This window comes from Penicillium brevicompactum (assembly GCF_028827555.1).
Source record: "Penicillium brevicompactum strain IBT 35665 chromosome Unknown utg000005l_segment0_segment0, whole genome shotgun sequence".
NCBI lineage: Eukaryota > Fungi > Ascomycota > Eurotiomycetes > Eurotiales > Aspergillaceae > Penicillium > Penicillium brevicompactum.
The window spans coordinates 1,860,433-1,885,437 of NW_026623208.1; the positions used below are offsets into that span (position 1 = coordinate 1,860,433).

A 25,005-nucleotide genomic window follows, 5' to 3' on the forward strand; every position below is an offset into this window, starting at 1 on the left:
GCTGAGATGATTCGGGCAATAGTGTAGAGCGATGTGAGTGAACCGCATGGTACAACAGGCAGGCACTTACTTTAACGGAAGCTGGTGCTGTCTCACAGAAGTATCAAGGTCACAAACGATGAAAATGGATGAAATGGGATGAAGAAGTGGTAGAAGGAAGGAGGAAGAGGAGGAAGAGGAAGAAGAGGAAGAAGAGGAAGAGAGGGAAAGTTAGAAGAGTTGAAGTGCCCCAGGTTTGGTGAACACGCAGACTTGATGAGACCCGGGGAGCTCAACACATTGGGACTTGTTCTCTTTCCCTCTAAATCGGTGGGCAAGTCGCTGGCTCAAAGTTGGAAGTCCGCAGGTAAGTTTAGTCTCTACCTTTGGAGTATATAAGAGCAAGTATGTCCAGGTCTTGTATACGGAGAAATCCAATTTGGCACCGCTATCAAAGCATAGGACGACTCTGTACATCAGTGCATTACAAGTCATATTTCCAAAGGTCAAGTGAAGACGAGATGGAGATTCCGATACGTGCTGCTAGTCACTTTACGACTGCGTAGGCTACTATTTTTGAAGCTGCCCTCATCTTTCATAATGATAGAATGCAAATGTTTTTATTCTGAAGTTTGTAATGTTGATATTGGGTGGGGAGTTGGGAGTATATCGTGTTGATCGACAAACATCCAGCTCAGAGCCTCAATCCGCTTTTCAAAACCGGCGACGGCTTCCCTTTTCCAACCTCCCCCCAATAAACCATCCACCATGTTATCCATACTGAGAAAGGCCCGATTAAAGGACAAAGAGATGCGCATATTGATGCTGTATGAACTCTCGTCAGCCATTCACACCGGGATGCTGATCATCGCAGGGGTCTCGACAATGCCGGCAAGACGACCATCGTCAAGCGCATCATGAACGAGGATGTCACAACCGTGAGCCCCACGTTAGGCTTCATTATCAAAACCATTGACTTCATGGGGTGAGTTTTCCGGGCATTCATTCCGAGCTCTGCTAACCTGCAGCAGATATAAACTCAACATCTGTGAGCCCGAGCGATCCGCCGGCGCAACTTCTTACTGACAGTCGTAGGGGATGTCGGCGGGCAAAAGACCCTCCGATCATATTGGAAAAATTACTTTGAAAAGACCGATACTCTCGTCTGGGTGGTCGATGCCACCGATCGCCTCCGAGTCGATGATTGCCGACAGGAGCTCTCGGGGCTGCTTTTGGAAGAGGTTCGACCCCCCACCCGCCAATCTCGACGCCAACTGACCACTCTCCAGCGACTGATGGGTGCCAGTCTTCTGGTGTTTCTGAATAAAACAGATGTGGAACATTGTATGAGTGAGCAGGAAGTTCGGCAGGTGTGTTCTGAGTGTTTTTCATTTTTTTGTTTTCCCTCTGGTTGTGGACTTGACTGAATTTTTTGGCAGCGCCTTGACTTGGATTCAATCAAAACACACAAGTGGACCATTCTCCCATGCAGTGCAATGACGGGTACGAATCTGAATGGGGGATTGGAATGGGTGGTTCAAGATGCCAAAGACCGTCTTTTCCTCTACTAAATGTTGGATACTCTTCGCGGCTAGTCTGCGATCATTCCAAGGCTGTCACGTCGAACCCGAGCACGGCCAACTTTTCTCTGACTTTTCATTATAATCACAATCTTCAATACATATTGTTTAACTTTAACTCATGTGCAGTCGAGTTTCAATTCGGCTTGATTCTCATTCTCATTCCGATCCATGTCGTGCATCTCGGTATTGCTGTATTCCCGTCCCAGCAAGGACCAAACGTTGAGGCCAGATTGCACTGCGAATCCGATAGGCTGTGATATCTCATAGATCACAACCTTCTAACGTTGAATTGGTGCACCTAATTCCATACACGTTGGAAGGTTGAATGCTATGCTTTTGTTCCGTTCCGTTTCAAATACACCCCCTAGTATATGCAAGGTGCACTTGATAGATCGTTTTCACCGTTGACTTACTCCATAGAGCTCACTTCGTGACTGATCACTCCGTAGATTTGAGAGTAGTTATGGAATAGAGATAGGAGAATGAGCACCCCCTGAGAATCGCGTAGAAGAAAGAAGCCCGATGGAAGAGGAAAACTGCGGGGCGGAAGAGCCGATCCACAACAATTGGTGTAAACAAAGGACCGTTTCAGCGTAGTGTGACAGGGTGTCTAGTAATGCAGCGTACATATGCTTAAAGTAATACACTAAAGAGACTAGGCTTAGAGGATATGAACGTATGCCGTAGATTGGATGGGAAAAATCGTGCTGATCATCACGTCCCGATTTAATTTAAACAGGGCGGAGAACACAGCCCTTGGACACTCTTCCACTCTGCAACTCCCCCCGTTTCCACCGGTGTTTTGCACACATCATGGCTGTGCCCAACGAGAGCTCGGAAGATGTCAATGACTTCCTACAGCGCATTCGGGAACTCGGCGAGCGTCGCGACAAAGAAGACGATGAGCGCACCAAGAAACTGGAAGAAGAGATCCTGCAGGGTCGGAAGGAGAGACAAGCCCGCAGAGCCGGTATGCCCCTCCCCTTGAGTGCTGCAACTGCAAATTGCACCCTGGAATAGGCTGCAGGTGGGAAAAAAAATCATAGCGTGCTGATAATCCGATGACTCAATCCAGAGCGAGCCCGATCATTAGCCCTTACCGACGACTCGTCCACACTGAATATCGCACGACTGAGCGCGTCTTCCATTAGCCCCGGGTCTATTAACCCCCCCAGAACACCTTGAGCCAACACCGCATACCGAATCAGACACTCCGAGCGGCGTGGATTTGAGGCAAAACACAGAGTCCGTCGCGGAGACAAGGCGCGGGTCAATCCAGGAACCCGGAATGGACGCTCAACCACGGGAACTGCCCACGCTGTCCCGGAGCCGTGCGGGGACTCTGTCCTGGCAGCAGCGTCCACCCTCGCGGGAATTCGGTTCCATGTCCCCCGGTTCAGCTTCCCCCACCCGTTCCCCGACTCGCGCAAGCCACTTAAGGCACCACTCCACGGCCTCCGATGACAGACCTCGCTCCCAATATGGATTCCCACGCCTGTCAAAGGATTTCTCGAGCTTTTCTCGCTCCCCAGAGCGGGGGCTTGCTTCGACGCATCGGGAAAATGAAGATCGGTCGGAGAATCAGGCAGAAGCGGAGGCACCGCAAGCACCGGAGGTGACCGAAGAGTCGAGTGCGAAACTAGATAAACTAGAGGCAGTAGAAGAGAGGCCATCCTCGCCCCCAAGGACCGGTTCTCGGGATAGCAATTTCGGCCATCGCTTCTCTGTATCATCTGTTTCAGCGGGATTGGGCTCGCCGGTGCATTTGTCGGAGGCGCAAAAATTGGAGCCTCGTCAAGCGGAGTCGTCGGTTGATGAACCTGCGTCTTCTCCCAGCCAACGGCGTTTGTCGCCGGAACGCAGTCGTTCGACTTCGCCAACGAAGGGAATGGGAGGCTTTGTGCAAAGTGCCATGATGAGAAGATCAGATAGCGTGTCAAAAAGATGGAGTGCGCAAATTCCGCAGGGGTTGACACGGTCGAACTCCATTATTTCGAACCGCAGCAGTGTGGCAGGTCCAAGTCAGAGTGAAATGGGCCCTCCTCCTCTTTCCCGACCCCGGGGTGACTCCTCAACTCTCCCACCTCGACCTGATTCCAGCCACAGCGACGCACGCACAGAAACTACTGAACGACCAACCACTCCTTCTGGGCCCACCATCAGTGATAGAGATAGCCTTCGAGGGGGTGGAAGTCCAAGCAGATCATTCCGACCAAGCCACTCGCGATCTGCGAGCTCGGCCACGGGGGATGGTAACGACTCCCAGTCAAGTCCTTTCGTCTCCAAAACTATGGATCCCCGCCGCTGGAGTCCAAGCAAAGCTACCTGGCTGGAAAGTGCCCTCAATCGCCCAGAATTACCACGTCAACCCACCATGCCCGCAGCACAGCAGCCCAACTGGGCTCGAGACCGTCAATCACGCGGGAGCGTCGATATGGGTCGCGCCAACAATTTCAAAGAGGTTACTCCTGTTGGTCTCATGCGCACTCCCCCACCAGGACTTCTAAAAAAATCTGGCGTTTCTGGCCCATCCCTTCCCACGAGCCCAGATAAGGAGAACCCACCTGAGTCTCCCTTGGGATTCCCTCTGAAGAAGGTCAGTATTTCTGGAGCTTCAACCTCTGGAAGTCCTGATGCGAAAGCCAAAGAAACACTCCCTGGGTCTCCGTTGGCTTCTCCTCTGAAGAGACCTAGCATTTCTGGTCCTTCTTTCCTTGGAAGCCCCGAGGCGAAGCCAACAGAGCCCGTACCTGAGTCTCCTGCCGAATACCCCTTCAACAAAAAGTCAAGCATATCCGGCGCTTCGCTTTCTCGGGGGTCTATTGCAGATTCTCCATCGGAATTCCCCTTGAAGCGTCCAAGCATCTCCGGGGCATCAGTCTCAGGAAGCCCAACCACCCATCCCAAAGATACCACTCCTGCCTCTCCTTCAGGGAGCTCATTCAAGCACTCTGTGTCAGGCGCCTCAGCTATCGGAAGCCCTCAAGGCACGCCGAAAGAGGTTGCTCCGGAGTCTCCGTTGGCTCTTGGTGATTCTAATCAGGGGCCGACAGAGGAGCGGCCTGCGTCTCAGTCACATATCGAGGACACTTTGAAGGCCCTGTCTGGCGGAGAAGCGGTCGAGGAACCCAGTTTCACCTCCCATGATGAGACGGAAATTCAATCACCTCAATCACAGGGACCGGAAACACCTGCAAAGCCTGAAGCCACAACTGAACCCGAGACTACACCAACTCCCAGGGACCCTCCTAAGTCCTTGGTCAGTCCCAAACCAAACTTTTCTATCTCTACGTCTTCGCGCGGGCAGATTTCGCCCAAACCCAAGCCAGCACCATCTCCTATCATTGACTTCCGCGCAAACCTGAAGAAACGCGAGGTGGTCAAAGAGGCTGGGAAGGAGAAGGAGACTGATTTCCGTGCAAACCTCAGGAAGCGCGAGGTTGTCAAGGATAACGAACAGGAGAAAGAGCCAGAGTTCAAGAATGTCTTCGGCCGACTCAAGAAAGCTGAAACCCGCAATTATGTTGCCCCTGACGAACTCAAGGGAAACATTCTACGGGGTAAAGCGGCACTGAATGAGACTGGTGGGCCCAAGAAGACCGAACGCGTCGACGAGTTCCGGAAGAGTCTCGTTATGCGCAAAGACGAGATGAAGGCAGGCGGAGGCTCCATCAGGCGAAACACTGCTGGAGAGAAAGATGCTCCCAAGGCTGCCGAAGTTGTGCCGGAAGCAATTGCAATGCGCCAGAACATGACCAGGACCAACAGCATTAAGCAAGATATCGTGGCTGAACCTCTCTCGCCTGCTAAGAGTGTTGGCTCGCGAGCATCAGTGGATAGGAAACCGGTTTCTTCAACTTCGTCGTTCAAGGACGTGGGTTCTTCCCGCACTTCTCAGGAACAGGAGCCCCTTTCGCCTTTTCCTGTAGACGATGGGATTGATGAGCCAAGCTGGCCGTTGAAATCCACCGAAGCCTCCGCTCCGTCTGTGCTCCAAGACCAACCGGCCTCGCCATCGCCTGTGGCCCTCGCGATCAGCGACCACCAGGATACCCCCGAGCTGAACATTGCTAGCCAAGATGAACCCCGTGAGCTCGTGGCCCCCGTTAAGCCGATCACAGAAAAGGAACAGTCGCCTCCAGTCGCGAAATCCCTCCCACTTCGCGAGCTTCCACAAGCACCCGCCGCAGAAGCTACCGCGAGCCCAGTTCAAGCTGCGAAGAACAAATTAGCCGGTCGAATCAATCCAGCACTCGCAGGCCTCCTCTCTCGTGGCCCGCCCGCCCCCGAAGGCCCGAAGAAAGAACTGCCGATTACCTCTGCTCAAAGCAGCCCTGTTCCCTCTGCGCCCCTCGAACACGCTACCAAGAGCCGCGCCAGAGGCCCGAAGAGACGCCCTCCCCAGACTGCGGCTTCCGCTACGTTCGCTCAAGATCTTACTAAGGAGGTTGGTGCTATCTCCTGCTCTGATGCCCTCCCATCACAGACTCCCCCATCCTCGGTTGAGTCTGCCGAGGACAATTCGGATCGCTTCTCGCAATATGATGACTCTGTTCCTGACACCAAACCCCCTCGTCCAGAGAGCCCTGTAGCCGAGCACCTGCCTATCGAAGACTCCCCTGCCGAGCAGCCCCCTGTCGAGCAACTTCCCGTCCAGCAGCCTTCCGTCGAACATTCCTTTATCGAAGACACTCTTCCCGAGCAGCCATCTAGTCACGAGCTTCCTACTGCGTCAAGCCCTGTCGAACCAAGCCACGATGAGCGACCTGCCTCCGAAATTCCACCTGCTAAAGAGGCCATTGCCGAGAAGCTTCCCACTGAAGAAACCTCTTCTGAGAACCTCCCTAGTGAGAAGCTCATTGCCGAGCGACCTTCATCTGTAAACTCCCACGCCGAAGAGACTGTCGCTGAGGAGCTTCCTGCCAGAGAGCCTTCTCCTGAGCTCCTTCCTAGTGCAACCTTTGTCGATGAAGAACACCACGGCGATTATTTCTTTTCCCACGATAGTGATGTCGAAGAATATCCCGCAGAAGCCATTTCCTCCGAGCACCCCCATAGCGAGAAATACGTTACTGAGCGAGCTTCTTCTGAGATTTTCCGCACCGAAGAGACTATTTCTGAGCAACTTCCTGTCAGGCAGCCTTCTTTTGATTTCTTCCCTAGTGAGAAATCTATTGATAGGCAGTCTTCCTCTGAGGATCTGCATTCAGAGCACGACTTTGCCAATTCAAGCTTCGATGAGCAGCATTTCCCTGAAGCGCTTTCTACCGAACAGCCGGCTGTTGAGCATTCTTCAATGAGGAGATCTTATAGCGAGGAACCTTCTTTTGAGGAGCCTTCCGTCGAGGTTCCCGAAGCCGAGAAACCGCTTGTCAAGACAACTTTGGAACACGCCCATGTTGAAGAGCCATACGTTGAAGAGCCATACGTTGAAGAGCCGTCTGTTGAGAGTCTACATGTTGAACAGCCGCTAGCCGAAACGCTTCCAATGGAACAAGTCCATGTCGAGGAGCATCATATCGAGGAGCAATCTGTCCCACGACCATCCACTGCGCGGTCCACTGAACAACCTCCTGCTGAGACATTCTTCAATGACCGTCGGTCTGTTGAGAGCCTTCCTGTTGAGGAGACCATTGCGGAGCAAGTCCTTGCGAGGGAACCCTCCCCCGAGCCAGTTGCTGTTGAACAAAAACCCATCGAGCAACCTCCTGCGGAGACACTCCTCAAGGAGCGTCGGTCTGTCGAGAGCTCACCTGTTGGGGAGACCATTGCAGAGCAAGTCCCGGTGAAAGCACTCTCCCCGGAGCCAGTTGCTGTTGAACAAAAGCCCATCGAGCAACCATCTATTGAGCAAACTACAGAAGAAGCGGCTCCTCCAGTTCCCCTCAAAAGCGAGCCTCCTCACAGCAAATACCCGCTGCCCCTTCAGACTCGCTCCCTGATCACGGATTTCAACAACTTCCCTTCTCGTCCGTCCGAGGGAACGGCCCGTGGGTCTGTGAGTCCCGCAGAGCAAAGTCCATTGAGCGGACCGCCTGTTCCATCGAAGTCTAATTCCCCCTCAACATTGTCGCCCTCAACGCCTAAGTCAAGATGGGCCCAGCAAAATCGATACGCATCACCTTCGCCCTCTCCGTTGAGAACAAGCTATAATGAAAATCGGAAGGATTCGGTCGCTACCCTGCATAGCACCTCCAGTGCCAGCGTCACCTCCACCCGGGAGGCTCTGAGTCGGCCTGTCGGTCATCCCTCTCCGCCAGTTCCTCCGAAGGACGATGACGCTACGCTCCAAAAACCGGTCGACCCTCGTAGACTTTCGCGAAAAATGTCTGCCCCGTCGCTAGTTGCTCAGGCCAGCGAGGCGCGAGAGGTCATTTCGGGCTTCTTCAAAACATTCCCCAACCCTCAGAACCGGATGGACATCGATCCCCAGATGTTGCTGATGGGCAAACCGGATGACACTAAAATCCGAACCGTCAAGCGCCACATCTGGGAGCTTACGGGCGATGGCAGGCGCCAGGAACTTCCTTCTCACCAGGAATACATCCTATACCAGGGAAGCATGTATATTTGCGTGCACGTGTTCGAAGTCGGACGCAGCACTACTTCCGAGGTGTACCTTTGGCGTGGAGACGATGTCCCCGATACAGCGGTGGACAGCGAGCAGCCCTTCGCGCGCAAGGTCGCTCGTGAGAATAGCTCGAAGTTGCAGGTTATTCTTCAAGGCAAGGAACCAACGCGATTCATCCAAGCTCTTGGGGGGATCATGATTACCCGTCGTGGATCCAGCTCCCGCCATAACTCGTCGGCTCTTTACATGCTCTGTGGACGCAAACACTTGGGTCAAATGACCTTCGACGAAGTGGACTACTCATTGCGCAATCTCTGCTCTGGCTTCCCTTATGTCGTCTCAGCTCCCTTCGGCAAGCTGTACTTGTGGAAGGGCAGAGGCAGCGGGCCCGAAGAAACCGGTGCTGCCCGATTGATTGGTATGGACCTGGGTCTGACGGGTGAATTTGAAGAAGTTGCCGAAGGCGAAGAACCCGAAGATTTCTTCGATGTGTTTGCCGGCCCGAGAGAAGCAGCACCGCACATGTGCCAGGATTACTGGTCTCTCAAGTCGAAATACAGTCACTTCCGCACTCGACTTCTCCGCGTCGACCACGAGCTCGGCCAGCCAACTCGGTTCTGGAACTTGCGCCGTCCCGGCTCTGGCTCGCCAGTCGTCAAGCCCAACGATTGCGTCCAGGAGATTGAGCCATTCTGCTATCGCGACATTGGAGAAAAGGACGTCTACGTTCTAGATACCTTCTTCGAGATCTACGTGTAAGTTTCTCCGCCTGTCTCATCCACTCCCTGATACTGATCCCTATCTCCTATAGCATCGTGGGCGAACAAGCTATACAGAAGTCCGCCGATTTTGCCTCAGCCGTTGTCTTCGCGCACGAATACGGCATTTTAGCCACCTCGCTGCAGGATCGGCCGTTCATCCCGAAGAGTTATGTCGCACTAGGCGGCGTCGCTGACCGGTGCCAGAGCGCGTTCCGCAAATGGAACCCGCGTAACCACCATGCGCCTTTCGTGTTCCCTCTCGATGTGGTTATCGAGTCGCTTCGCTCGCTCGGGGACGAGTGATGTGTTATGTTTGTTTTTACTTTTTTCTTTCTTCTCCCGGGTTTTGTTTGATTATGTGCATATTTCGGCCTTGTGTGGATAAAAGGGCTGTTTCGGGGGGATTCATCTACTTCATAGAACAACGGAGCATGGGATGTAGATAGGCATAGGCGGATTTGCATTTGCGGTGTACTTAAGGTTGAATTGATCTGTTCTGTGTATAACAACAAGTGTTTATTATGTATGGAGTATGGAGGATGAAGTAGTGGAATGTGTTCGGAAGAAAACCTTGGAAGAGTGGCCAGTATGGAGCCAACGTACGATTGCGGAGCGATAAGATAAAAGGGAAAAAAGGGCATGTCGCCATCACGGAAGATTAGCGTCTCCAGTCCACTCCACTTCCATTTCAAAGATGCCGTGAGTGTTCTCAGTCTCATCAATGGACCCTCTCATCCTTCGTGAGCTTTCGAAGCTCGACCCCGCGGTGCCGTTCCGCTACTCGACCGACCATCTCCATCACACCTGGGCCAAGACTTTCTTTTCGCGCCCGGAGCTGTACATCCGCCCGCAGACGATCCCCGAGATCCAGCAGCTGGTGACTCTCGCCCGGCGCTGTCGTCGTCGTCTCGTCAGTGTCGGCAGTGGTCACTCCCCCTCCGATCTCACCTGTACCTCGTCCTGGCTGGTCAACCTCGATCACTTCAATGGCATCCTCGAGATCGACCCAACCACCGGCTCCGTGACCGTGGAGGCAGGCATTCGATTAAGCGAGCTGGGCATCGAGCTGGAAAAGCATGGCCTCACCCTCCCGAACCTAGGCAGCATCGATAGTCAGTCCATTGCCGGCGTCATCGCGACAGGAACCCACGGCTCCTCCCTTCGTCACGGCCTAGTCTCGGAATGCATTGAATCGCTCGGCCTCGTTCTCGCCAATGGGCAGTTCGTCCGCTGTAGCCCGACCAATAATGTTGACCTCTTCCGCGCCGGTCTAGTCTCCCTCGGAGCGCTCGGAATCGTCGTCGAGGTCACTTTCAAGGCGTGCCCGTCGTTCAATATCGCCTGGCGCCAGGAACGATACTCGCTCGGCCGCGTGTTGAGCGAATGGTCAACCGGTCTGTGGACCACACATGAGTTCGTGCGTGTCTGGTGGCTGCCATATGAGAAGGGTGCTATCGTCTGGCGGGCTGATAAAACAGACCTGCCCCTCCGCGCTCCTCCTCAAAACTTCTACGGCGACGCTCTCGGCTACCACATCTACCACAACCTCCTCGCGCTCTCCTCATATATCCCGCGCATTCTACCCTGGGTGGAATGGTTCGTTTTCGGCATGCAGTATGGCTTCCGCGCCGGCTCCACGGTGACCGAAGCGGTCGAGCCCGCGCGACAAGGCCTGCTGATGAACTGTCTATACTCCCAATTTGTGAATGAATGGGCACTCCCTCTGGAAAAGGGGCCCGAGGCTATCAGCCGGCTCTCCGCATGGCTAAACGGCGACCCAACGACCGGAATCCCCTTCTCCTCCAAAGACCTGTGGGTCCACTGCCCAGTCGAGGTACGAGTATCCGACACCTCGCTGAACGAGAAACCCCGCCCGTTCCTCGACCCGACCCGCCCCGACGGCCCAACCCTCTACCTCAATGCAACCCTCTACCGACCTTACCTGCGCGACCCGCCATGCCGCCGACGATACTATGAAGCCTTCGAGTGGCTGATGCGCGACCTCGACGCCAAACCACACTGGGCGAAGAACTTCCAGGCACTCGGCCCGCAGGAGCTGGGCAAGGCCTACGGCGAGGACATGGAGTCGTGGATGAAGGTGCGCAACGAAGTCGACCCGGAAGGCATGTTCGTGGGCGAATGGCACCGCCGCAATCTACCCCTGGCAGATGACAGATTTCCCCTCCTTGAGCGCGAGCAGGAGCGTCGCAAATTCGGGGTGCGTGGCGTCGGGGATGGCGTCGAATGGGTAGGAGATCGCCTGCAGGCTCCATCCCAGGTTTGGGACGAGAAGGCGGCTTACACAGAAATGCCTGATTCACCCGGCACGGCGACTAGTGAGGAGAGCTTTGATTTGCTCGCCAGGGGTGAAGCAAGTATCTTGCTCCCCGGTGAGAAATCAGGCTCCTGAAGCAAACATCGGGACCCGATTTCCCCTGTGATCTGCTGATCTGCTGGTCTGCTCACTGCTGACTGGCTAATGAACCTGTCAGCTAATTGTCAGCTAATTGGGAGGGTTCTGTTTTTTCCAAATGTATGTATGCCAACTGGAGATGCGGGTCGAAACGGTCAAAGATGGTCCCTTCTGTTTCTTTTTCCCCTATATTTGCTTTTTCCCTCTTGCCAAGGGACTTGTCCTCGTGGTCTCTGGGAAATTGCAATCTGATTGTGTTGGAACTAGTGGGTTATCTGCATGTTCGACACTGTTTCTCATCACCTCTTCCTCCCATAGGCTTGTTCGACTTTTTTTTTCTTTTTCTTTTTTCTTTTTTCCTTTCTCACTTGCCCCTCTCCAGCACATATGCATAGATGAATCAATAGTCCCTGTTTGTACATTGACGTAACTGGTGAGGCTCTCCTATTCTGGGATCGGGGAGAGACCTGTGTCTTCCTTGTTCCCTGTCTTGTTCAGCTGAGAGAGACTTGCACAGGTTCACAAGTCCAACAGCTCTCAGACTCTCTCTCGACTCACAGACTCACAGATTTCCAGTATTCCCCCAAGTTCTCAAGTGTCGCAAGTCCAGTGACTCTGGCAAACACAAAAGCAAACCCGCAGAGACAAAAGATCTATAAGTTCAGATCAGGGCCGATTCGGGATCTTGAGGCGCAGTGTTTGTGTGCAATGCACGCCGTACCGGGGTGACTATTGCGACTATTGCGACTTTCTCCATACCTTCTCTGACCCCGCTTCACTCTACTTAATATACTGACTGGACCTATAGGGGACTTCCTCCGCCCTACTCCTCTGGCCCCAGTTCTTCTCCCCTTTACCCTCAAGCTCCTAGAGCCCGGGATGGTAGCATATCACACTGTCCCACGTTTGTGTACACTCTTGCGAGAGCCTTGACCCCCCAATATGATCGAAAGCACGCGCTCCCAGCTGCAGATGAACAGGGGCCTTGATTGGGCAGCATTGGCGTCTACAGTCGTCAAGCGGAGTTGACCTTCACTGGCACTCTGACGTGCAGTGTCAGCACTCGTATGACAAAACGCTTCTCTACTTCGACTTGTGTCTACCGTACCTAGTCGACCTGGTGTGAGTCTGTCCTCTCCACGTCACTGTCAGGTATTGCTATATGCGGGGGCCTCTATCAGATTTCACTACCTCCATTCCTTTCTTTCTTGCTTTTTTTTTCTTTACTTCCTTTTCTTCTTTTCCCTTACTCATTACCTACACCTATATTCTCCCTCTTCCTTTCTCCCTATTTATCCCTTCTGCATTGCATACTCTCTGAGTTCTCAATATGATATCCATGTCGTGGCAGCCAAAACTTCGCCCTAAGGGTTTCCCACATAGCATTGACGACTTTGCCGCTATGGCGTCGCTGTCGGAATTAGAACATCGTGCCCGCACTGAAGACAAGCGCGACCAGCGCGTCTTCCGAGTCAAGCGCAAACATGTTCTCAAGGCTTGCGATCGCTGTCGCGTCAAGAAAACAAAAGTAGTTCCCCGAACCCCCACCGGCTCGGAATCTACTAACCTTCCCCAGTGCGATGGGAAACAGCCCTGCAATCGCTGCTCCGTATATAACCACCCATGTCTCTTCCGCGAACGAAAAGCCACCCAAACCAAAGTCTACTCACGAGGGTTAGTCCAGAATCCATAGAATCCAGCATTCCCTGCAATCGCTAATCCCCCACAGATTCGTCGAGATGCTCGAATCCCACCACTCCCTAGTCGTCAAAGCCCTCCAAAAACTATATAAATTCTGCATCAACAACGAAAGCTTCCCCGGCGATCCTCTCGCCGAAGCACCAGACGGCCACCCCCTCACCCACGCCATCCTCGACCGTCTAGGTCTAATCAAACAAGCCGAAGAAAACGCAGACGAACCAGACGAGGACTCAGAGGATCTCCGCTACCTGCGCCTCCTCTCAACTTCAACAGAATGCAGCGTCACAGCAGAACCATCCCCAGAACCCTCCACTCCCCCAGAACCATACCCGGTCTCCCGTCCAATGGCCCCCGCCCCACTGACCCGCTCCAACACAGCCCCGAACTGGCAGTGGGATCTGCCGGTGCAGAACTATAACTACCAAGACGGTTACGATCTCATGCCGATGCCTCGCTCATTGACTGCCCCGGATATCGCTGATATCCCGCCTCATGCTGATCTGGCTTCCTCGGCTCTTCATGAGCAGTCTTATCCCTATGCTCTTGGGTGCTGCGACCAGCCGCAGGATGTTAAGCCTGTTGTCTCGAGGATGCCGCTTATTGATCACCAGGGTCATATGGGCTTGTCGTCGGAGATGATGGCTGACTTCCAGTTCCAGGGACCTGAGGCGTTTTATCCGGGTTTTACGCCTGGTTGGAGTTTCCCTTCGTCGTAGTTTCGTTCTATACGATATACAGGCTTTGAGGGTTTCGATTTTCAGATTTCAGGACTTTTCAGAATATGGCATAGGCTGTTGAGCAGCTTTTCTCTTTACCTTTGTTTTCACTTCTTGATTTATATTCTTTTCTCACCCTCTTTGCTGGTTCGATGGGTTGTGGTTCTTTTTTCCCCCTTCGTTTCTTTTATACCCCCCTCCACATTTTTGGCTTTTTTTTCCTTTCTTTTCTTATCCCCTTGGATGCATATTTTCAAGACATGAGCACTGGAAAATACTTGCGGGAAATATTGGGATACATGTCTGGCACATTGAGCCCTCGTTCTAGCATCTTTCTGTTTCGGGTTCAGCCAAGTCTGCTTTGCTTTCTCGGGTAGCTAAACTCTAGAGCTTAGCTAGCTTGGGAGAGAGTAAGCCCTATCAATCGACTCCTTTTTGACACTTACCCTTACAGTTTAAAGTGACTATTCTCCCAGGGACCGGGGTGTTTTGTACAAATGACTTTTCAGAGGAACCTTGGATTATACAGTACATGGAAATAACACACTGGCTCTGGCTCGGATATGTATCTAGTCCCATTTAGCAGTCTTGTCACTCAATACCACCACCTGCGCACTGGTTGTCACTTTTCCTCGATTGCCACTTGTTATATACAGCCAACCTCACGAGATACGTATTCTACGTCTACATCTACACTGTACACCCCCCCACTCCCAGAACACACGTGCAAGTATCCTCAGTACCACTCAGACCCAACACCAACAATCTATACAACCCTGAGAGACCTCATAGTCTCATGGTCCCATGGAGGCTCGAGAGTCTAGAAATTACTAAATCTAACACCAGATCTCGATCTAGGTCTTGGCCTTGGGTGGTCATACAGTGGCACCATCCACGCACAACATGGCACAATGCACCCGTTGATCTGGCATCAACCTAGAACATCGCGCTTGGGGGTAGTATGGTACATGGTGGACTTTTGGAGGTTCGAGTCGGTCGATTGTGCGGGTGGTGTTGTCGATACAAAGGACTTTTGAGGAGGGGGGGCTGGGGCGAGCTGTCGAGGTCGAGGTAGTGGCGCTGCGGGTGGGGGGATGATTGTGAGAGGCTGGGGGATAGTTGGTGTTGGTTGGTTGTGTACCCTGCACTGCAGGAGTAGGGCGGTACGGGTATATATATCTTGTGTTGAAGGTTGCGAGTGCAGGTTTGTATCTAGTGACGCCCAGGTGCCTAGGTGTAGAGCAGACTTTATGTTGTCCAAATGGTAGAGAAGCTCGAAGGTACCTACTTCGAGGTCTTTAAGGTTATCCAAGATTCTGCGTAGACGCTACAAAGGCTGCGCAAGGTATTTGATGAAGTTTTTTGGGTCATTTTACTAGTCGATTCCCGTCTATCCCAGGACTTCGAACGGTAGATGCGAATACATGGAGCAACAGAAAGAGAGGGAAAAAAAGAAACCTTTGAAAGAAACAGGCCTCAAGAATACAACGAATTAAACAGAAACCCCGAAGCTACCTGATGAATAGTTGAAAGACATTAGCAGAAATGCAATTGGAGAGTCTTGACAAGCGTAGGTCCAAGCCCAAAAGCTCAAGCCAAGATCCACGCACGTCACACAAGTCCTAAGTACAATCGATCAATCATGCAATGAAAAAGGAAATTAATCCTCGTCTTCCGTCTCCGTGTCGGTATCGCTGGTATCGCCTGCGTCGCCGTCGGTGTCACTCTCGCTGGAGTCGTCGGAATCCTTGCTCTTCTTCTTGGGCGCTTGGCCGGTCTTGATAGCTTGCATTTGGCCGGCGATGGAGTCTGCGGTGCATTAGTAGGTGATCAATGTAGCTACGGTGTTTAATGGGAAAACTTACCCTCGTCGGGCTCACTGATGTCGTCGTCCTCTTCCAAAGACGCGGCCTTGGCGGGGTCGTCGATGTGCAGAGTGATCTGTGCTGTGTTGTCGAGGCCCAGGTAGCTGTCACAGAGCATGTGGAGGACGAAGGTGAAGTCGCCGACCTGTGGGGGAGCCTGGAACTGCATCTTGAGGGTCTGGACGTTGTAGGTCGGCTTGCCGGCCTCGTCGAAAATCGGCTTGTCGAATGTGGTGAAGGTGAATGGGGGCACGGCCATCTTGCCCTGCTTGGCGTCTGCCAGGAAGATGTTCCAGCGAGGGGAGTGGTCACGGGCCAGGTACGGGGCGTGGGCGAGAGGTGGTTGGATGGTCTCGATCTTAGACTCGACCTTCTTGCCGTCTGCCGTCTTGGTGGCACGGTTCTTGGCCGGCTTGCGGCCCATCAGTGCCTCGAGGTCGTCCTCATCGGGGTCGATGTCTTCGAGATCAGCGGGGTCCACAGGTGGCACGGAGGTGCTGCCTGGGGGAATGAAGCGCGCCTTCACTACCAGCTGTACCAGACTGCTGGGGGTGATGACCTTCTCGCCCATGACCTTGAAGAAAATCCGCTCGGGCTGGAGAACGGGGAGTTGCTTGGCGACAGAGATGGCGTCGGTGTATTGCTTATCAGAGAGAAGTCCAGCGCCAACAGTCAAACTGCGACGTTGAGCCTCGGGAAGTTCCATGTACTTTTGGATGGAGAGGTGCTCCTTGGAGTCTTCGCCCTCTACGGACTTGACAACTGCGTCGGTGAAATTGGGAAGTTGGAGAAGGGGAGAAGAGCCCGGAGACACGGCTTGGATGAGGTTCTGGGAGGATTTGAAAGCGCCAACAATGGGTCCAAGGTTGCCAAAGGCGAGAGCAATGGCAGTGAAAGCTTCAGTGAGGGAGAGAGCGACAGGTGCAGCCTCGTACTTTTCTGTGATGTATTAGTATCTTATTTGCATCGAGTATCGGTGATCCTTCTTACCGGCATCGAGGGAGGCATCGTTCAGGTCAATACGGCCAAGGTAAGCCCACAGCAAAGCCAGAGCCTTACGGCGCGAGGAGCTGTCCAACTGCTTCAAGGCGTCACGGTCCTTTGCGGAAAGGAATGTGTTATCATCTGCCAGTACCCGGTTCTCGAGCTTAGCCAGGCCAGACTCGGCCTGAGCTCCTTTGAGCATATCCTTGAATTCCTCACCAGACGACAAAGCGCTGATGATGCCACCTTCGGTGATGTCGTCCTTGTACTCGCGGAAGATATTTCCGGCGCTAGCAACAAGAACACGCTCCTTAGTGTAGCGCTGGGATCCATACCACCACTTGCCAACAATGTATGGCAGAAGCACACCCAAGAGAGCACCGTAGACTAACAGAACATACTTGCCATTGCCATCCATGACAATAAACTGGGGAAGAGCAATACCAATGCTGAAGCTCTGCTTGCCATCGGGGTGACCGAACTGAAGGTAGTTGTTGCGCACCTCCTCATCGGTCAGAGCCTTGTAGGCCTTGGTCAGCTCGACAAAGCGGTCGTTGAGTGTCTCCATAGTCTCATTCTTGGCGGGGTCGGGTCGGATTTTATCGGGGTGGTAGACTAGCGACATGCGCTTGTAGTGTCTGGAGATAGCCTTCTCATCTGCGCTCTGATTGAAAAATATCGGTCAATTGATGCTCTTGTGCATGCGCCTATGCGCCAAACGTGACAACTCACCCTCGAAACACCCAATATATCATATGGATCGTAAGCCTTCACGGTCGTTCTGGCTGTGACAACAATCAAGTATATCATCCATGCCATGACGGCGTATCCGACAATCACGGTAACAATGCGCTTAATTCGGCGCTCTTTGCGCAGGCGCTTGCGCTTCTGCGCGTCAATGAGATCGGCATGTTCTGGCTTGAAGTCGGACTTGATGCGGGGAGCGGTGTTCTCGAGCTCTGGAAGCAAGGCCACTTGGTTAGATATCATAAAAAGCAGCCACAGCGTATATTGTTTGTCTCACCTTTGCTAGGTCGTAGGAGGTTATAGGTGAGAGGAAGGGTAACCAAGCCGGTCAAGGTGAGGATGAAGAAGGGGAAGAATTGACCCTGGGACCCGTTAATATTTCTGGCTCGCTCATTGGAAAAGACACGTGCTGACCTGCTCATCGTAGGTGTAGTCTGACGACATTCTGCGGCGGGTTCAAGGTACAGACAGCGGTGGCCGCTGTCCGCGGAATTTAAAGAGCGTGTTGCACAGGGCTGTTGACAGTAGCCACTGTGAATGATCAGTCGAACGCGTTTTGAGGATTTGAGTAGTCTCAGAGCCAGAAGATAGCCCAAAAACCTGGCCGACAGGAAACAAAGGAACGATGAAGGGGGGAGAATCAATATCGCACTTCCTGATCTGGTGATGACCGTGTCCTCAAGCAGGGTCCGTTGACCGCCTTCCTGGTTTGGGGCTGAATGGGCAGTTCCTTTGTGTGGCGCAGGCGGTGAGGCGGTATTTGTTTCAGCGGTGTCAGCCCTGGAGGAGCCCAAGTCTATGTGTCATCGCGAAGATTTTTCTTTGTTTATCAACTTTGTTCGAACTCGGTGTGCAGAATTCATCGGATGGAGATGTCCATCAATCTTACTCCGTATATCTACTTGAGCTACCTTAGAGTCTTTCAACATGAACCCCATAGATACCTACTCCTACATCAATTTTATACAATGACTACCTCAACTTTGAACTCGATATGAAATGTTCTTGATAAATGATGATGAAATTTTGTTTTGTGAATATGTAGTGAGCGCAAGGCTTCAAAATTTTTATATACTGTGACCAGATACAGTCCAAATCGGGACAGTCACGAGAATCGAAGAGCCAATCGACCCCACTAGCAGCCTAACAACCCCATCAGTTTGAGGATTTCGACAGAACAGATCCACCGCACACAATCCTCCGCTAATAGCCATGACCAGCCAGCCCGTCCAGAAAGGGTGTTCAAGCGTCAACAACTCGAGGTCGGACGCGAACTCAACCTAACCGAACAGAGCCAGATGACTAGATCATACTATGACTCATTTTCTTGTGTGCGATGAACCGGAGACCATGATCGACACGGCCGGGCTATGAGAGACCAATCCAATACCCGGGGGTATCTTCATTGCTGCAAGTCGGGGACCCGGAGTGATCCGTGTGATCTGGTGTTCTGGTGTGTTGGCGCATTGAGACGGTAGACGCAGGTAAAATGCGTGGCCGATGTTCGATGGCTATTTTTTATTTTTTTTGTCGAACGCGGATTCATAAACGTCGCAAATTCGTTGTAAAAAAATAGAAAAAAATGATGTCGTTGGTTTTTCTTTTTTGGTTTGACTGAGAAAACAAGAGACAATGGAGCGGGACATTCAATCTCCAAGGGCATGGCCACTTGTGCTGAGGAGATGTTAGAATGCAGTTTTTGAGATGTCTTTGTTCGAATTGCAACTCACGAGTTGATATAGTCCAGTCCGCCGAAATATTCAAGCATCCGGTAACAGAGATTCACATCGTCACCAGGCTCGCCTCCGAAGAGACGATATTGCTCTTCTTCCAGACCAAAATCCAGCCGCGAGGAGCGTTCACGGGTCTGCCAAGCCGTATACCCATTGTGCCATGATGGGGCGAGGGTGATTGGGGGAGGCGCAGTGCATGGAGAATGGGTTGACACAAGCTGGCAATGGCCGTTCTGAGGTGTCTTAGGTGTGTCTGGAGTCGGTGTGATATTGCGGTGAGTTGAGCGTGGGCGAGTTCGGCGTCTGTTGTGTCTCTGGCCCATCCTCTTTCGAGGGTGTGTCAAATTGGCGAGGGAGGAAGTTCCCCGAGAATATAAAAAAAGTGGAATGGCAAGACTTTTAAATAGGAGCGACCATCACCTCCTGGAAGGGACGAGATGAGGTACTGAAAGAAAAAATCGGATGTAGATATGCAGCAGGGGTTACCTTTATACAGTGGGACCACCGTGAGTCACTAGGCAGGAAAAAGGGACCCACTGTTTTGCTTCGGTGGGGAAGCGATCCTAGTAGCCTACGGAGGATCACCTTATGATCGTATGAAATGGCACAAGCTAGCCTCCTTGGGCCGAAAAGGCGTGCTTTCTTTCGTCAAATCAGTCACCCTTTTTCGATGGCGTGTGTTCTCGCGTCATTTGAGCCTCTCGAATTGGACTAATTTGGTCAATTTTTTACATGAGGTGATTCCATTAGACCAATTAGCACATAATGGCGATTCTGGCGAGAGCATTACGACTAATTCTAAAATCCAGCTGAATAAATTCCCATTGAAGAAGGCTAGAATTACTGGAAAAAATAATAATTCACGAATAAAATAATAAAATGCCAGAAAAATTGAAACATCAAATGATGGAAAAGCGCACAACGCACCATCTCGGGTCCCCATATGCCATGGCCGATGCCGGCTCTTTGCCGTGCGGACCGAACGGCGATCACATCAGGCAAGACTCCGACTTTACCCTATTTCCTTTAGGAGTATGCAGGGCCCCGGAGGGCTTCGTCATACTCCGAAACACCTTTCAGGCTCCTGAAAATCCTTGGGTAGCAAGTACCAAGTTTTGAATTTTTACACCTTGCGTCGAAACTGCGTGGCCCGGGCAAGGGTTGAATTCTAGGTTCTTCTACAGACGTCTTGGCTTTCAGACACAAAGAATCTGAGTCAGATTGGAATGCGGGAAAATTCTCGAAATTTTCAACCTTGAAAGGGAATTGGAAAAATTTTCCAAAAATCCGGAGCCTTTGAAATTATTGACTCACCCCCTTGTTCCGTAAGGAGTACGGAGTTCTGAGTACCCGTGGGCTCAGGCTAAGAATAGTGTTATTCCCCCTGTCTCTATACAAACGCAAACATTTTAATCTCCAGACTCTCACGGGCAGGAAATCCCGTATACAGCGGATCAACAAAGGCTGTGTGTGGGACAGTAAAACCACCCTCATCGATGCGGTGGCTATCGAATTGAGTGAAGACGAGCGGCTCATTGGGCCGCTGACCGCTCAAATAACACCAATTCTGCCGGGGATTGAACGCATACCGCCCCAGCTCAGTCCACCCACTGGGCAATGCGATTCGACTGGTGATCCGGTCCTTCATCTCCACGGTCCTCCAGTCACAAACTGCCAGCGGATCCCGTTGGATCGTCTTCAATGGTCGCCATACATTGATAATCAGCACCCGACTGGTGAGCAGTCTGCACTCTTCGGGCATTCTCGTCGACAGTTGATGTAATGCCCCCGCAATGGAGAAGTCTGAATGCACGCTGTGTGCTGGTGAGCGGTTATTCGCGAGTTGTGCTGTGTCGGTTGCGAAACAGCGGACCCGGTCCACGAATGTGATTGTCCTACTCGCTCCCGTTCTGCTTCGGTTCAGTTCTGAATTGTTTGTCGACGTCGACTGGGGATCAACTGACATGTCACGGACTAATTGCTCGGTCTCGGGGATGATTATCTCCTTCATGCATTGTGGGTTGTATACTTGGTTGAGTTCCGTGACCTCGTGGTTTACGTACGTGAAACCGTTTCTATCGAGTGTGAATGCGGACTCTTGTCCTCGGATATCTTGCACGGTCACTCTATGTGCGCCATTCAATGTGCGCTGCTCATTGGTAATACTCTTAGTATTTCCCTTGGATTGGCATTTGACGTCATCGTCGACCGTCGGGCGCCTCCAGAACATGAGATCCGCCTCGACATGCTTCGCTGGTACCTTGGCGGTCTTCCCCACTGTCAGGGACTTCTGGTGTTTCGGCATTGACGCGTGGTATTGCTTGGAAATCTTATTGGACTGGGGTCCACTCCCCCTTGAGGAGCGTGGGCTAACGTGTACCCCCGTGGCAAGGGAACTAATGTTAGTCGACAGATTTACTTCCAAGGTTGTAGGCTCGAAAACGAGTTGCATAAGCTGCGACCAGATCAAAATTAGTTTGATCTTTTGGGGACACGCGAGGACTTTATGCTCAGCTTTGAACTGAGTTTGACCTAACATGGACATCTATACGAGTACGAAGCCCAGATTTCAAGGTGGGTTTGGCTGATTGAGATTTGACGAAACACACAATAGGGGTTTCATAAATTGGTGTCTCAAAATCCTGTTATTTTTGGCGTCGATCAAGATTTGGTTTTGGCTTCTAGAATCCCCATTAAAATCGGTCGCTTAGCTTTGACGGTCTGGATCGGGGGTGTAGTGAAAATGAAACAAGTCACAACAAGTCTAGATCTCAATGCATGACACTTGGGAATGGAACAATTTAACAACGGCAATATGACCCATCGGTACTTTCGTAATGCACATGGGGCCCTTCGATGAAACTTAGGTCTAGGCTTTTGCTGTCGCGAGCTTGGAGCCCACAGCCTCGAGCGAAATGGGTGTCGCAGCTATGTTCATAATAAGCGGCACCGGCAGGATACATCACAACCCCGGGTCGGCTAGCCCGGCCACAGAATACGTAGGTGTATAGCGCTCAAGGATCGTTTTGAATGTCAGTGCCTGGGGGCTTCTGGACTTGGCCTGAGTCTGGACCGTGTGTTGACATCGCTCTCTACATAGTGTTGTGACCTGCGATTGACGACAGTGAAGCCGTTCAAACCAGCAAAGTTGGATCTCATAAATCAAGGTGTCGGAGTTATAATGTGATCTTTTCATCGTGAAAGCTACCATCTCTGACTTTCTTGGAGCTGTTCACAACGGCCAACCTTTGTATACATAGGGGGTTGTTCCAAGTAGCAAATGCCAAAGTGTCGCTAGTTGTTGACTATCTGTTGGACACTTTGGAGGGGACCTGATACAGTGCCCTGTCATATATGAAAGCAGCAGCCGGGATCTCCGATGACCATGTATGCCATGTCCTCGGTAGGAGGAAATTTGTGCCGGACGACAACAGCTGGCAGATCTATGACATTAGCGGTGGTCTTCTGCAAGGCATAATGAAGACTACGCATTTCTTCCATCTTTCCCGACGATTCCCAGCAGCCAACCGGGCGGAATCATATCCATCTAGTATGTCATGAATTTCACACAAAAGCAAAGCTATTTGTGAGGTCAAGTAGGGGTTCTGTACAGAGTACAGAGAGAATGCACAGATTGGACGCACGTTATGCGGTCAAAATGCCTTTGACCGGAGGAACCTTGCAACCATTGACACTTTGGCGGAGTGGTTAACGCGTACGTTTAAATTTCTTGTCTTGCTCTAGCTTGACGTAATACTAACCCAACATAGGCGGGCCTGCTAAGCCCGTTTCCTCGGAAGCGCAGGTTCGAATCCTGCAGGTGTCGAACACTTTCTTTTTTGCCGTTTTTTTGCTGCAACCTCTGATTTGTTTTTGCGCATGGCTTGGGGTAATTTATGAGAGGTCAGAGGACATCATGTCAGGCCTAAGCCTCCGACAAGCATGTTGAATGTGCTGGGAGAGGGGCGAAGCGGATCAGAATAATCAGGTCCTGATGACTAGAACATAGAGCTCAGAGAGCACAAAAAAGAAGGAGACCTGACATCACCTGATCTCTAACGCAATGATAAAGGTTTCAACAAACGAATCCAGAGATGAGTAGAAGAAAGAGACGAGAGAAGAAGCTCTGCGATCCAAGTTTATCGCCTTCCTAAGGCACTACACAACCCAATTTGCTACTCATTCTTCCTATTTTCTTTATATGCAACATTTCGAGCGATCATTATCTGACTTTGTGTAAGGTGTTTGTCATGAACGCTTCTCAAAACAGCTGTAAACGGCCCTCTTTCTAGCCAGACCCTAAACGCAAATGGGCCAACTGAACTCAGAGTCAGAACCTTGAGCATATTCTAGGTGTGGGGTGTCACTGCGATAGCGCATGTTGTGGTGGCGAACTTACATAATGACACTTTGGCGGAGTGGTTAACGCGTACGTTTTACTCAGTCTGGCTCATGTCTGACTCAATACTAACCCAACTTAGGCGGGCCTGCTAAGCCCGTTTCCTCGGAAGCGCAGGTTCGAATCCTGCAGGTGTCGAAACACTTCTTTTTTGTTCACTCTGTGACCATTCCCTAGCGGAAATCGACTGACCATTGGCATGTCCTATCTACTTGCCTGGATGGTTGTGGGTGAGCTTGGTCATATTATTTTGCTTTGTTGTTTGGACAGAACATTGGTGCTATAGGCAGCGTTGACGAAGGCTCAGCGAAGCTTGCATGGGTGAGATGGAGTCGGGATACAGATCGCACCAATGTTGCAACCAAATTTCGGCGGTTTGATTGTTGCACTCTGAATGACCATTGGCTGACAGATGGTAAGCTACCGTGTATATGAGCATAGTGAACAGGCCTTTCCAGAAGCCTTCGACGAAACGTTTGTCGCAGTCGGAAATCCAAACTAGCAGGATGCCCAAGTCGCCCTTCTGTAGGTCGTGTAGAACCGCGGTTGCCCAGTTTTAGCCTTTGAATAAGATCTCCCTGGACTTGATCCGATACGCTTCGTTTTGGAAGTGTACAGCAACTGCATTGAACGTGCAGGTACGGGTAGACCTGCCACGAAGTCGATCGTCAATGTGTGGAAGGGGATCGGGTGCGCTAGTATCGGCTGGAGCCAGCAGTAGATTTTGTGCTGGGGCACCGTGTTTTTGCGGCATTCGTCACACTGGTCAATGTAGCTTCGTTGAGAAAGAGGATCTGGTAAGCGTCGTCCCTCTGTCAGTTACGGCGGGCAACTTGATCGGCGGACTTGTGAAATTGGTCGAGCATATCTGTATTTTGCACTGGACTACCAATTGTGCCTCAATCTAATGTTCTACCAGTGTCCCCTCCCGTTGAAGACCAACCTTTTTCTTGCAACGAAGTATCAGTCCGGGTGCCGTAGGTTCTGCTGGATCCTTTCCCGTCAAACCATCAGCGACTAGGTTCCCAAAGACATTGCAGTTTATAAGGCTCCAGTTCTTGTTTCCAGACACGGGGGAAGTTGAGCAAAACGATACATTGCCCCTGCATCCGAGTGATCTCATCTTGATCGGTTGTTCTATCGTCAGGTCGTGATGAGCCGACGGGCATACCGTTTCGCAACGGATCAATACTTGGATGACTGAAAACTCTCTCGTTGCACGCCCACATAGAGCCACTTTTGTGATAGTTGTCGCCACATTCGCCATCCGGGGCCGCTGCTACGGCCTCCTCGATCTGCAACTGATTATGACCCACGGCCAGTGCTGAGGGGGCTGCCGCATCCCCCCTCCAGGTACCCAGCGGTGGCCGAGCGTGTTCATTCAGACGGATTGGTGCTGGTTAGAACTCTACCGCAACTTGTTAGTAGAGCCCACGGGCCTCTCGAAACTCGCTGGCAAACCCAGTATGACTTGGAAGGCCTGGTGGCTGAATAGTTCAAAAGCAGAACGCGGGCTCTGCTTGGACCCGACTCGCATTGACAAAACCACAGTG

The 25,005-nt window shown here is 51.8% G+C and overlaps 8 protein-coding genes across 8 annotated transcripts; 5 read left to right on the forward strand and 3 right to left on the reverse strand.

Moving 5' to 3' along the window:
- Positions 1 to 747: 747 nt before the first annotated feature.
- N7506_006534 (Small GTPase superfamily ARF/SAR type) lies at positions 748 to 1,550 on the forward strand (the record flags this gene model as incomplete). Its single annotated transcript, XM_056955827.1, has 5 exons — positions 748 to 806; positions 854 to 964; positions 1,011 to 1,027; positions 1,075 to 1,349; positions 1,419 to 1,550. 5 exons carry the CDS (start codon positions 748 to 750, stop codon positions 1,548 to 1,550), a joined length of 594 nt encoding a protein of 197 aa, XP_056810161.1.
- Positions 1,551 to 2,375: 825 nt separating this feature from the next.
- N7506_006535 (putative gelsolin repeat protein) lies at positions 2,376 to 9,197 on the forward strand (the record flags this gene model as incomplete). Its single annotated transcript, XM_056955828.1, has 3 exons — positions 2,376 to 2,532; positions 2,699 to 8,888; positions 8,945 to 9,197. 3 exons carry the CDS (start codon positions 2,376 to 2,378, stop codon positions 9,195 to 9,197), a joined length of 6,600 nt encoding a protein of 2,199 aa, XP_056810162.1.
- A 418-nt stretch (positions 9,198 to 9,615) lies between these two features.
- Positions 9,616 to 11,304, forward strand: N7506_006536 (D-arabinono-1,4-lactone oxidase; the record flags this gene model as incomplete). Its single annotated transcript, XM_056955829.1, has 1 exon — positions 9,616 to 11,304. One exon carries the CDS (start codon positions 9,616 to 9,618, stop codon positions 11,302 to 11,304), a length of 1,689 nt encoding a protein of 562 aa, XP_056810163.1.
- Positions 11,305 to 12,637: 1,333 nt separating this feature from the next.
- N7506_006537 (Zn(II)2Cys6 transcription factor domain-containing protein) lies at positions 12,638 to 13,724 on the forward strand (the record flags this gene model as incomplete). The annotated part of the gene is made up of 2 exons (XM_056955830.1): positions 12,638 to 12,981; positions 13,037 to 13,724. The coding sequence occupies 2 exons, from the start codon at positions 12,638 to 12,640 to the stop codon at positions 13,722 to 13,724; spliced, it is 1,032 nt and encodes a 343-aa protein (XP_056810164.1).
- Positions 13,725 to 15,384: 1,660 nt separating this feature from the next.
- On the reverse strand, positions 15,385 to 17,764 carry N7506_006538 (J domain-containing protein; the record flags this gene model as incomplete). Its single annotated transcript, XM_056955831.1, has 6 exons — positions 15,385 to 15,533; positions 15,590 to 16,528; positions 16,580 to 17,237; positions 17,306 to 17,547; positions 17,598 to 17,682; positions 17,735 to 17,764. 6 exons carry the CDS (start codon positions 17,762 to 17,764, stop codon positions 15,385 to 15,387), a joined length of 2,103 nt encoding a protein of 700 aa, XP_056810165.1.
- Positions 17,765 to 18,966: 1,202 nt separating this feature from the next.
- On the reverse strand, positions 18,967 to 19,376 carry N7506_006539 (uncharacterized protein; the record flags this gene model as incomplete). Its single annotated transcript, XM_056955832.1, has 2 exons — positions 18,967 to 18,994; positions 19,051 to 19,376. The coding sequence occupies 2 exons, from the start codon at positions 19,374 to 19,376 to the stop codon at positions 18,967 to 18,969; spliced, it is 354 nt and encodes a 117-aa protein (XP_056810166.1).
- A 1,067-nt stretch (positions 19,377 to 20,443) lies between these two features.
- Positions 20,444 to 21,358, reverse strand: N7506_006540 (uncharacterized protein; the record flags this gene model as incomplete). Its single annotated transcript, XM_056955833.1, has 1 exon — positions 20,444 to 21,358. The coding sequence occupies one exon, from the start codon at positions 21,356 to 21,358 to the stop codon at positions 20,444 to 20,446; it is 915 nt and encodes a 304-aa protein (XP_056810167.1).
- A 1,049-nt stretch (positions 21,359 to 22,407) lies between these two features.
- On the forward strand, positions 22,408 to 23,629 carry N7506_006541 (Transcription factor IIIC subunit 5; the record flags this gene model as incomplete). The annotated part of the gene is made up of 5 exons (XM_056955834.1): positions 22,408 to 22,603; positions 22,667 to 22,768; positions 22,824 to 22,858; positions 23,407 to 23,482; positions 23,535 to 23,629. The coding sequence occupies 5 exons, from the start codon at positions 22,408 to 22,410 to the stop codon at positions 23,627 to 23,629; spliced, it is 504 nt and encodes a 167-aa protein (XP_056810168.1).
- Between the last annotated feature and the right edge of the window lie 1,376 nt (positions 23,630 to 25,005).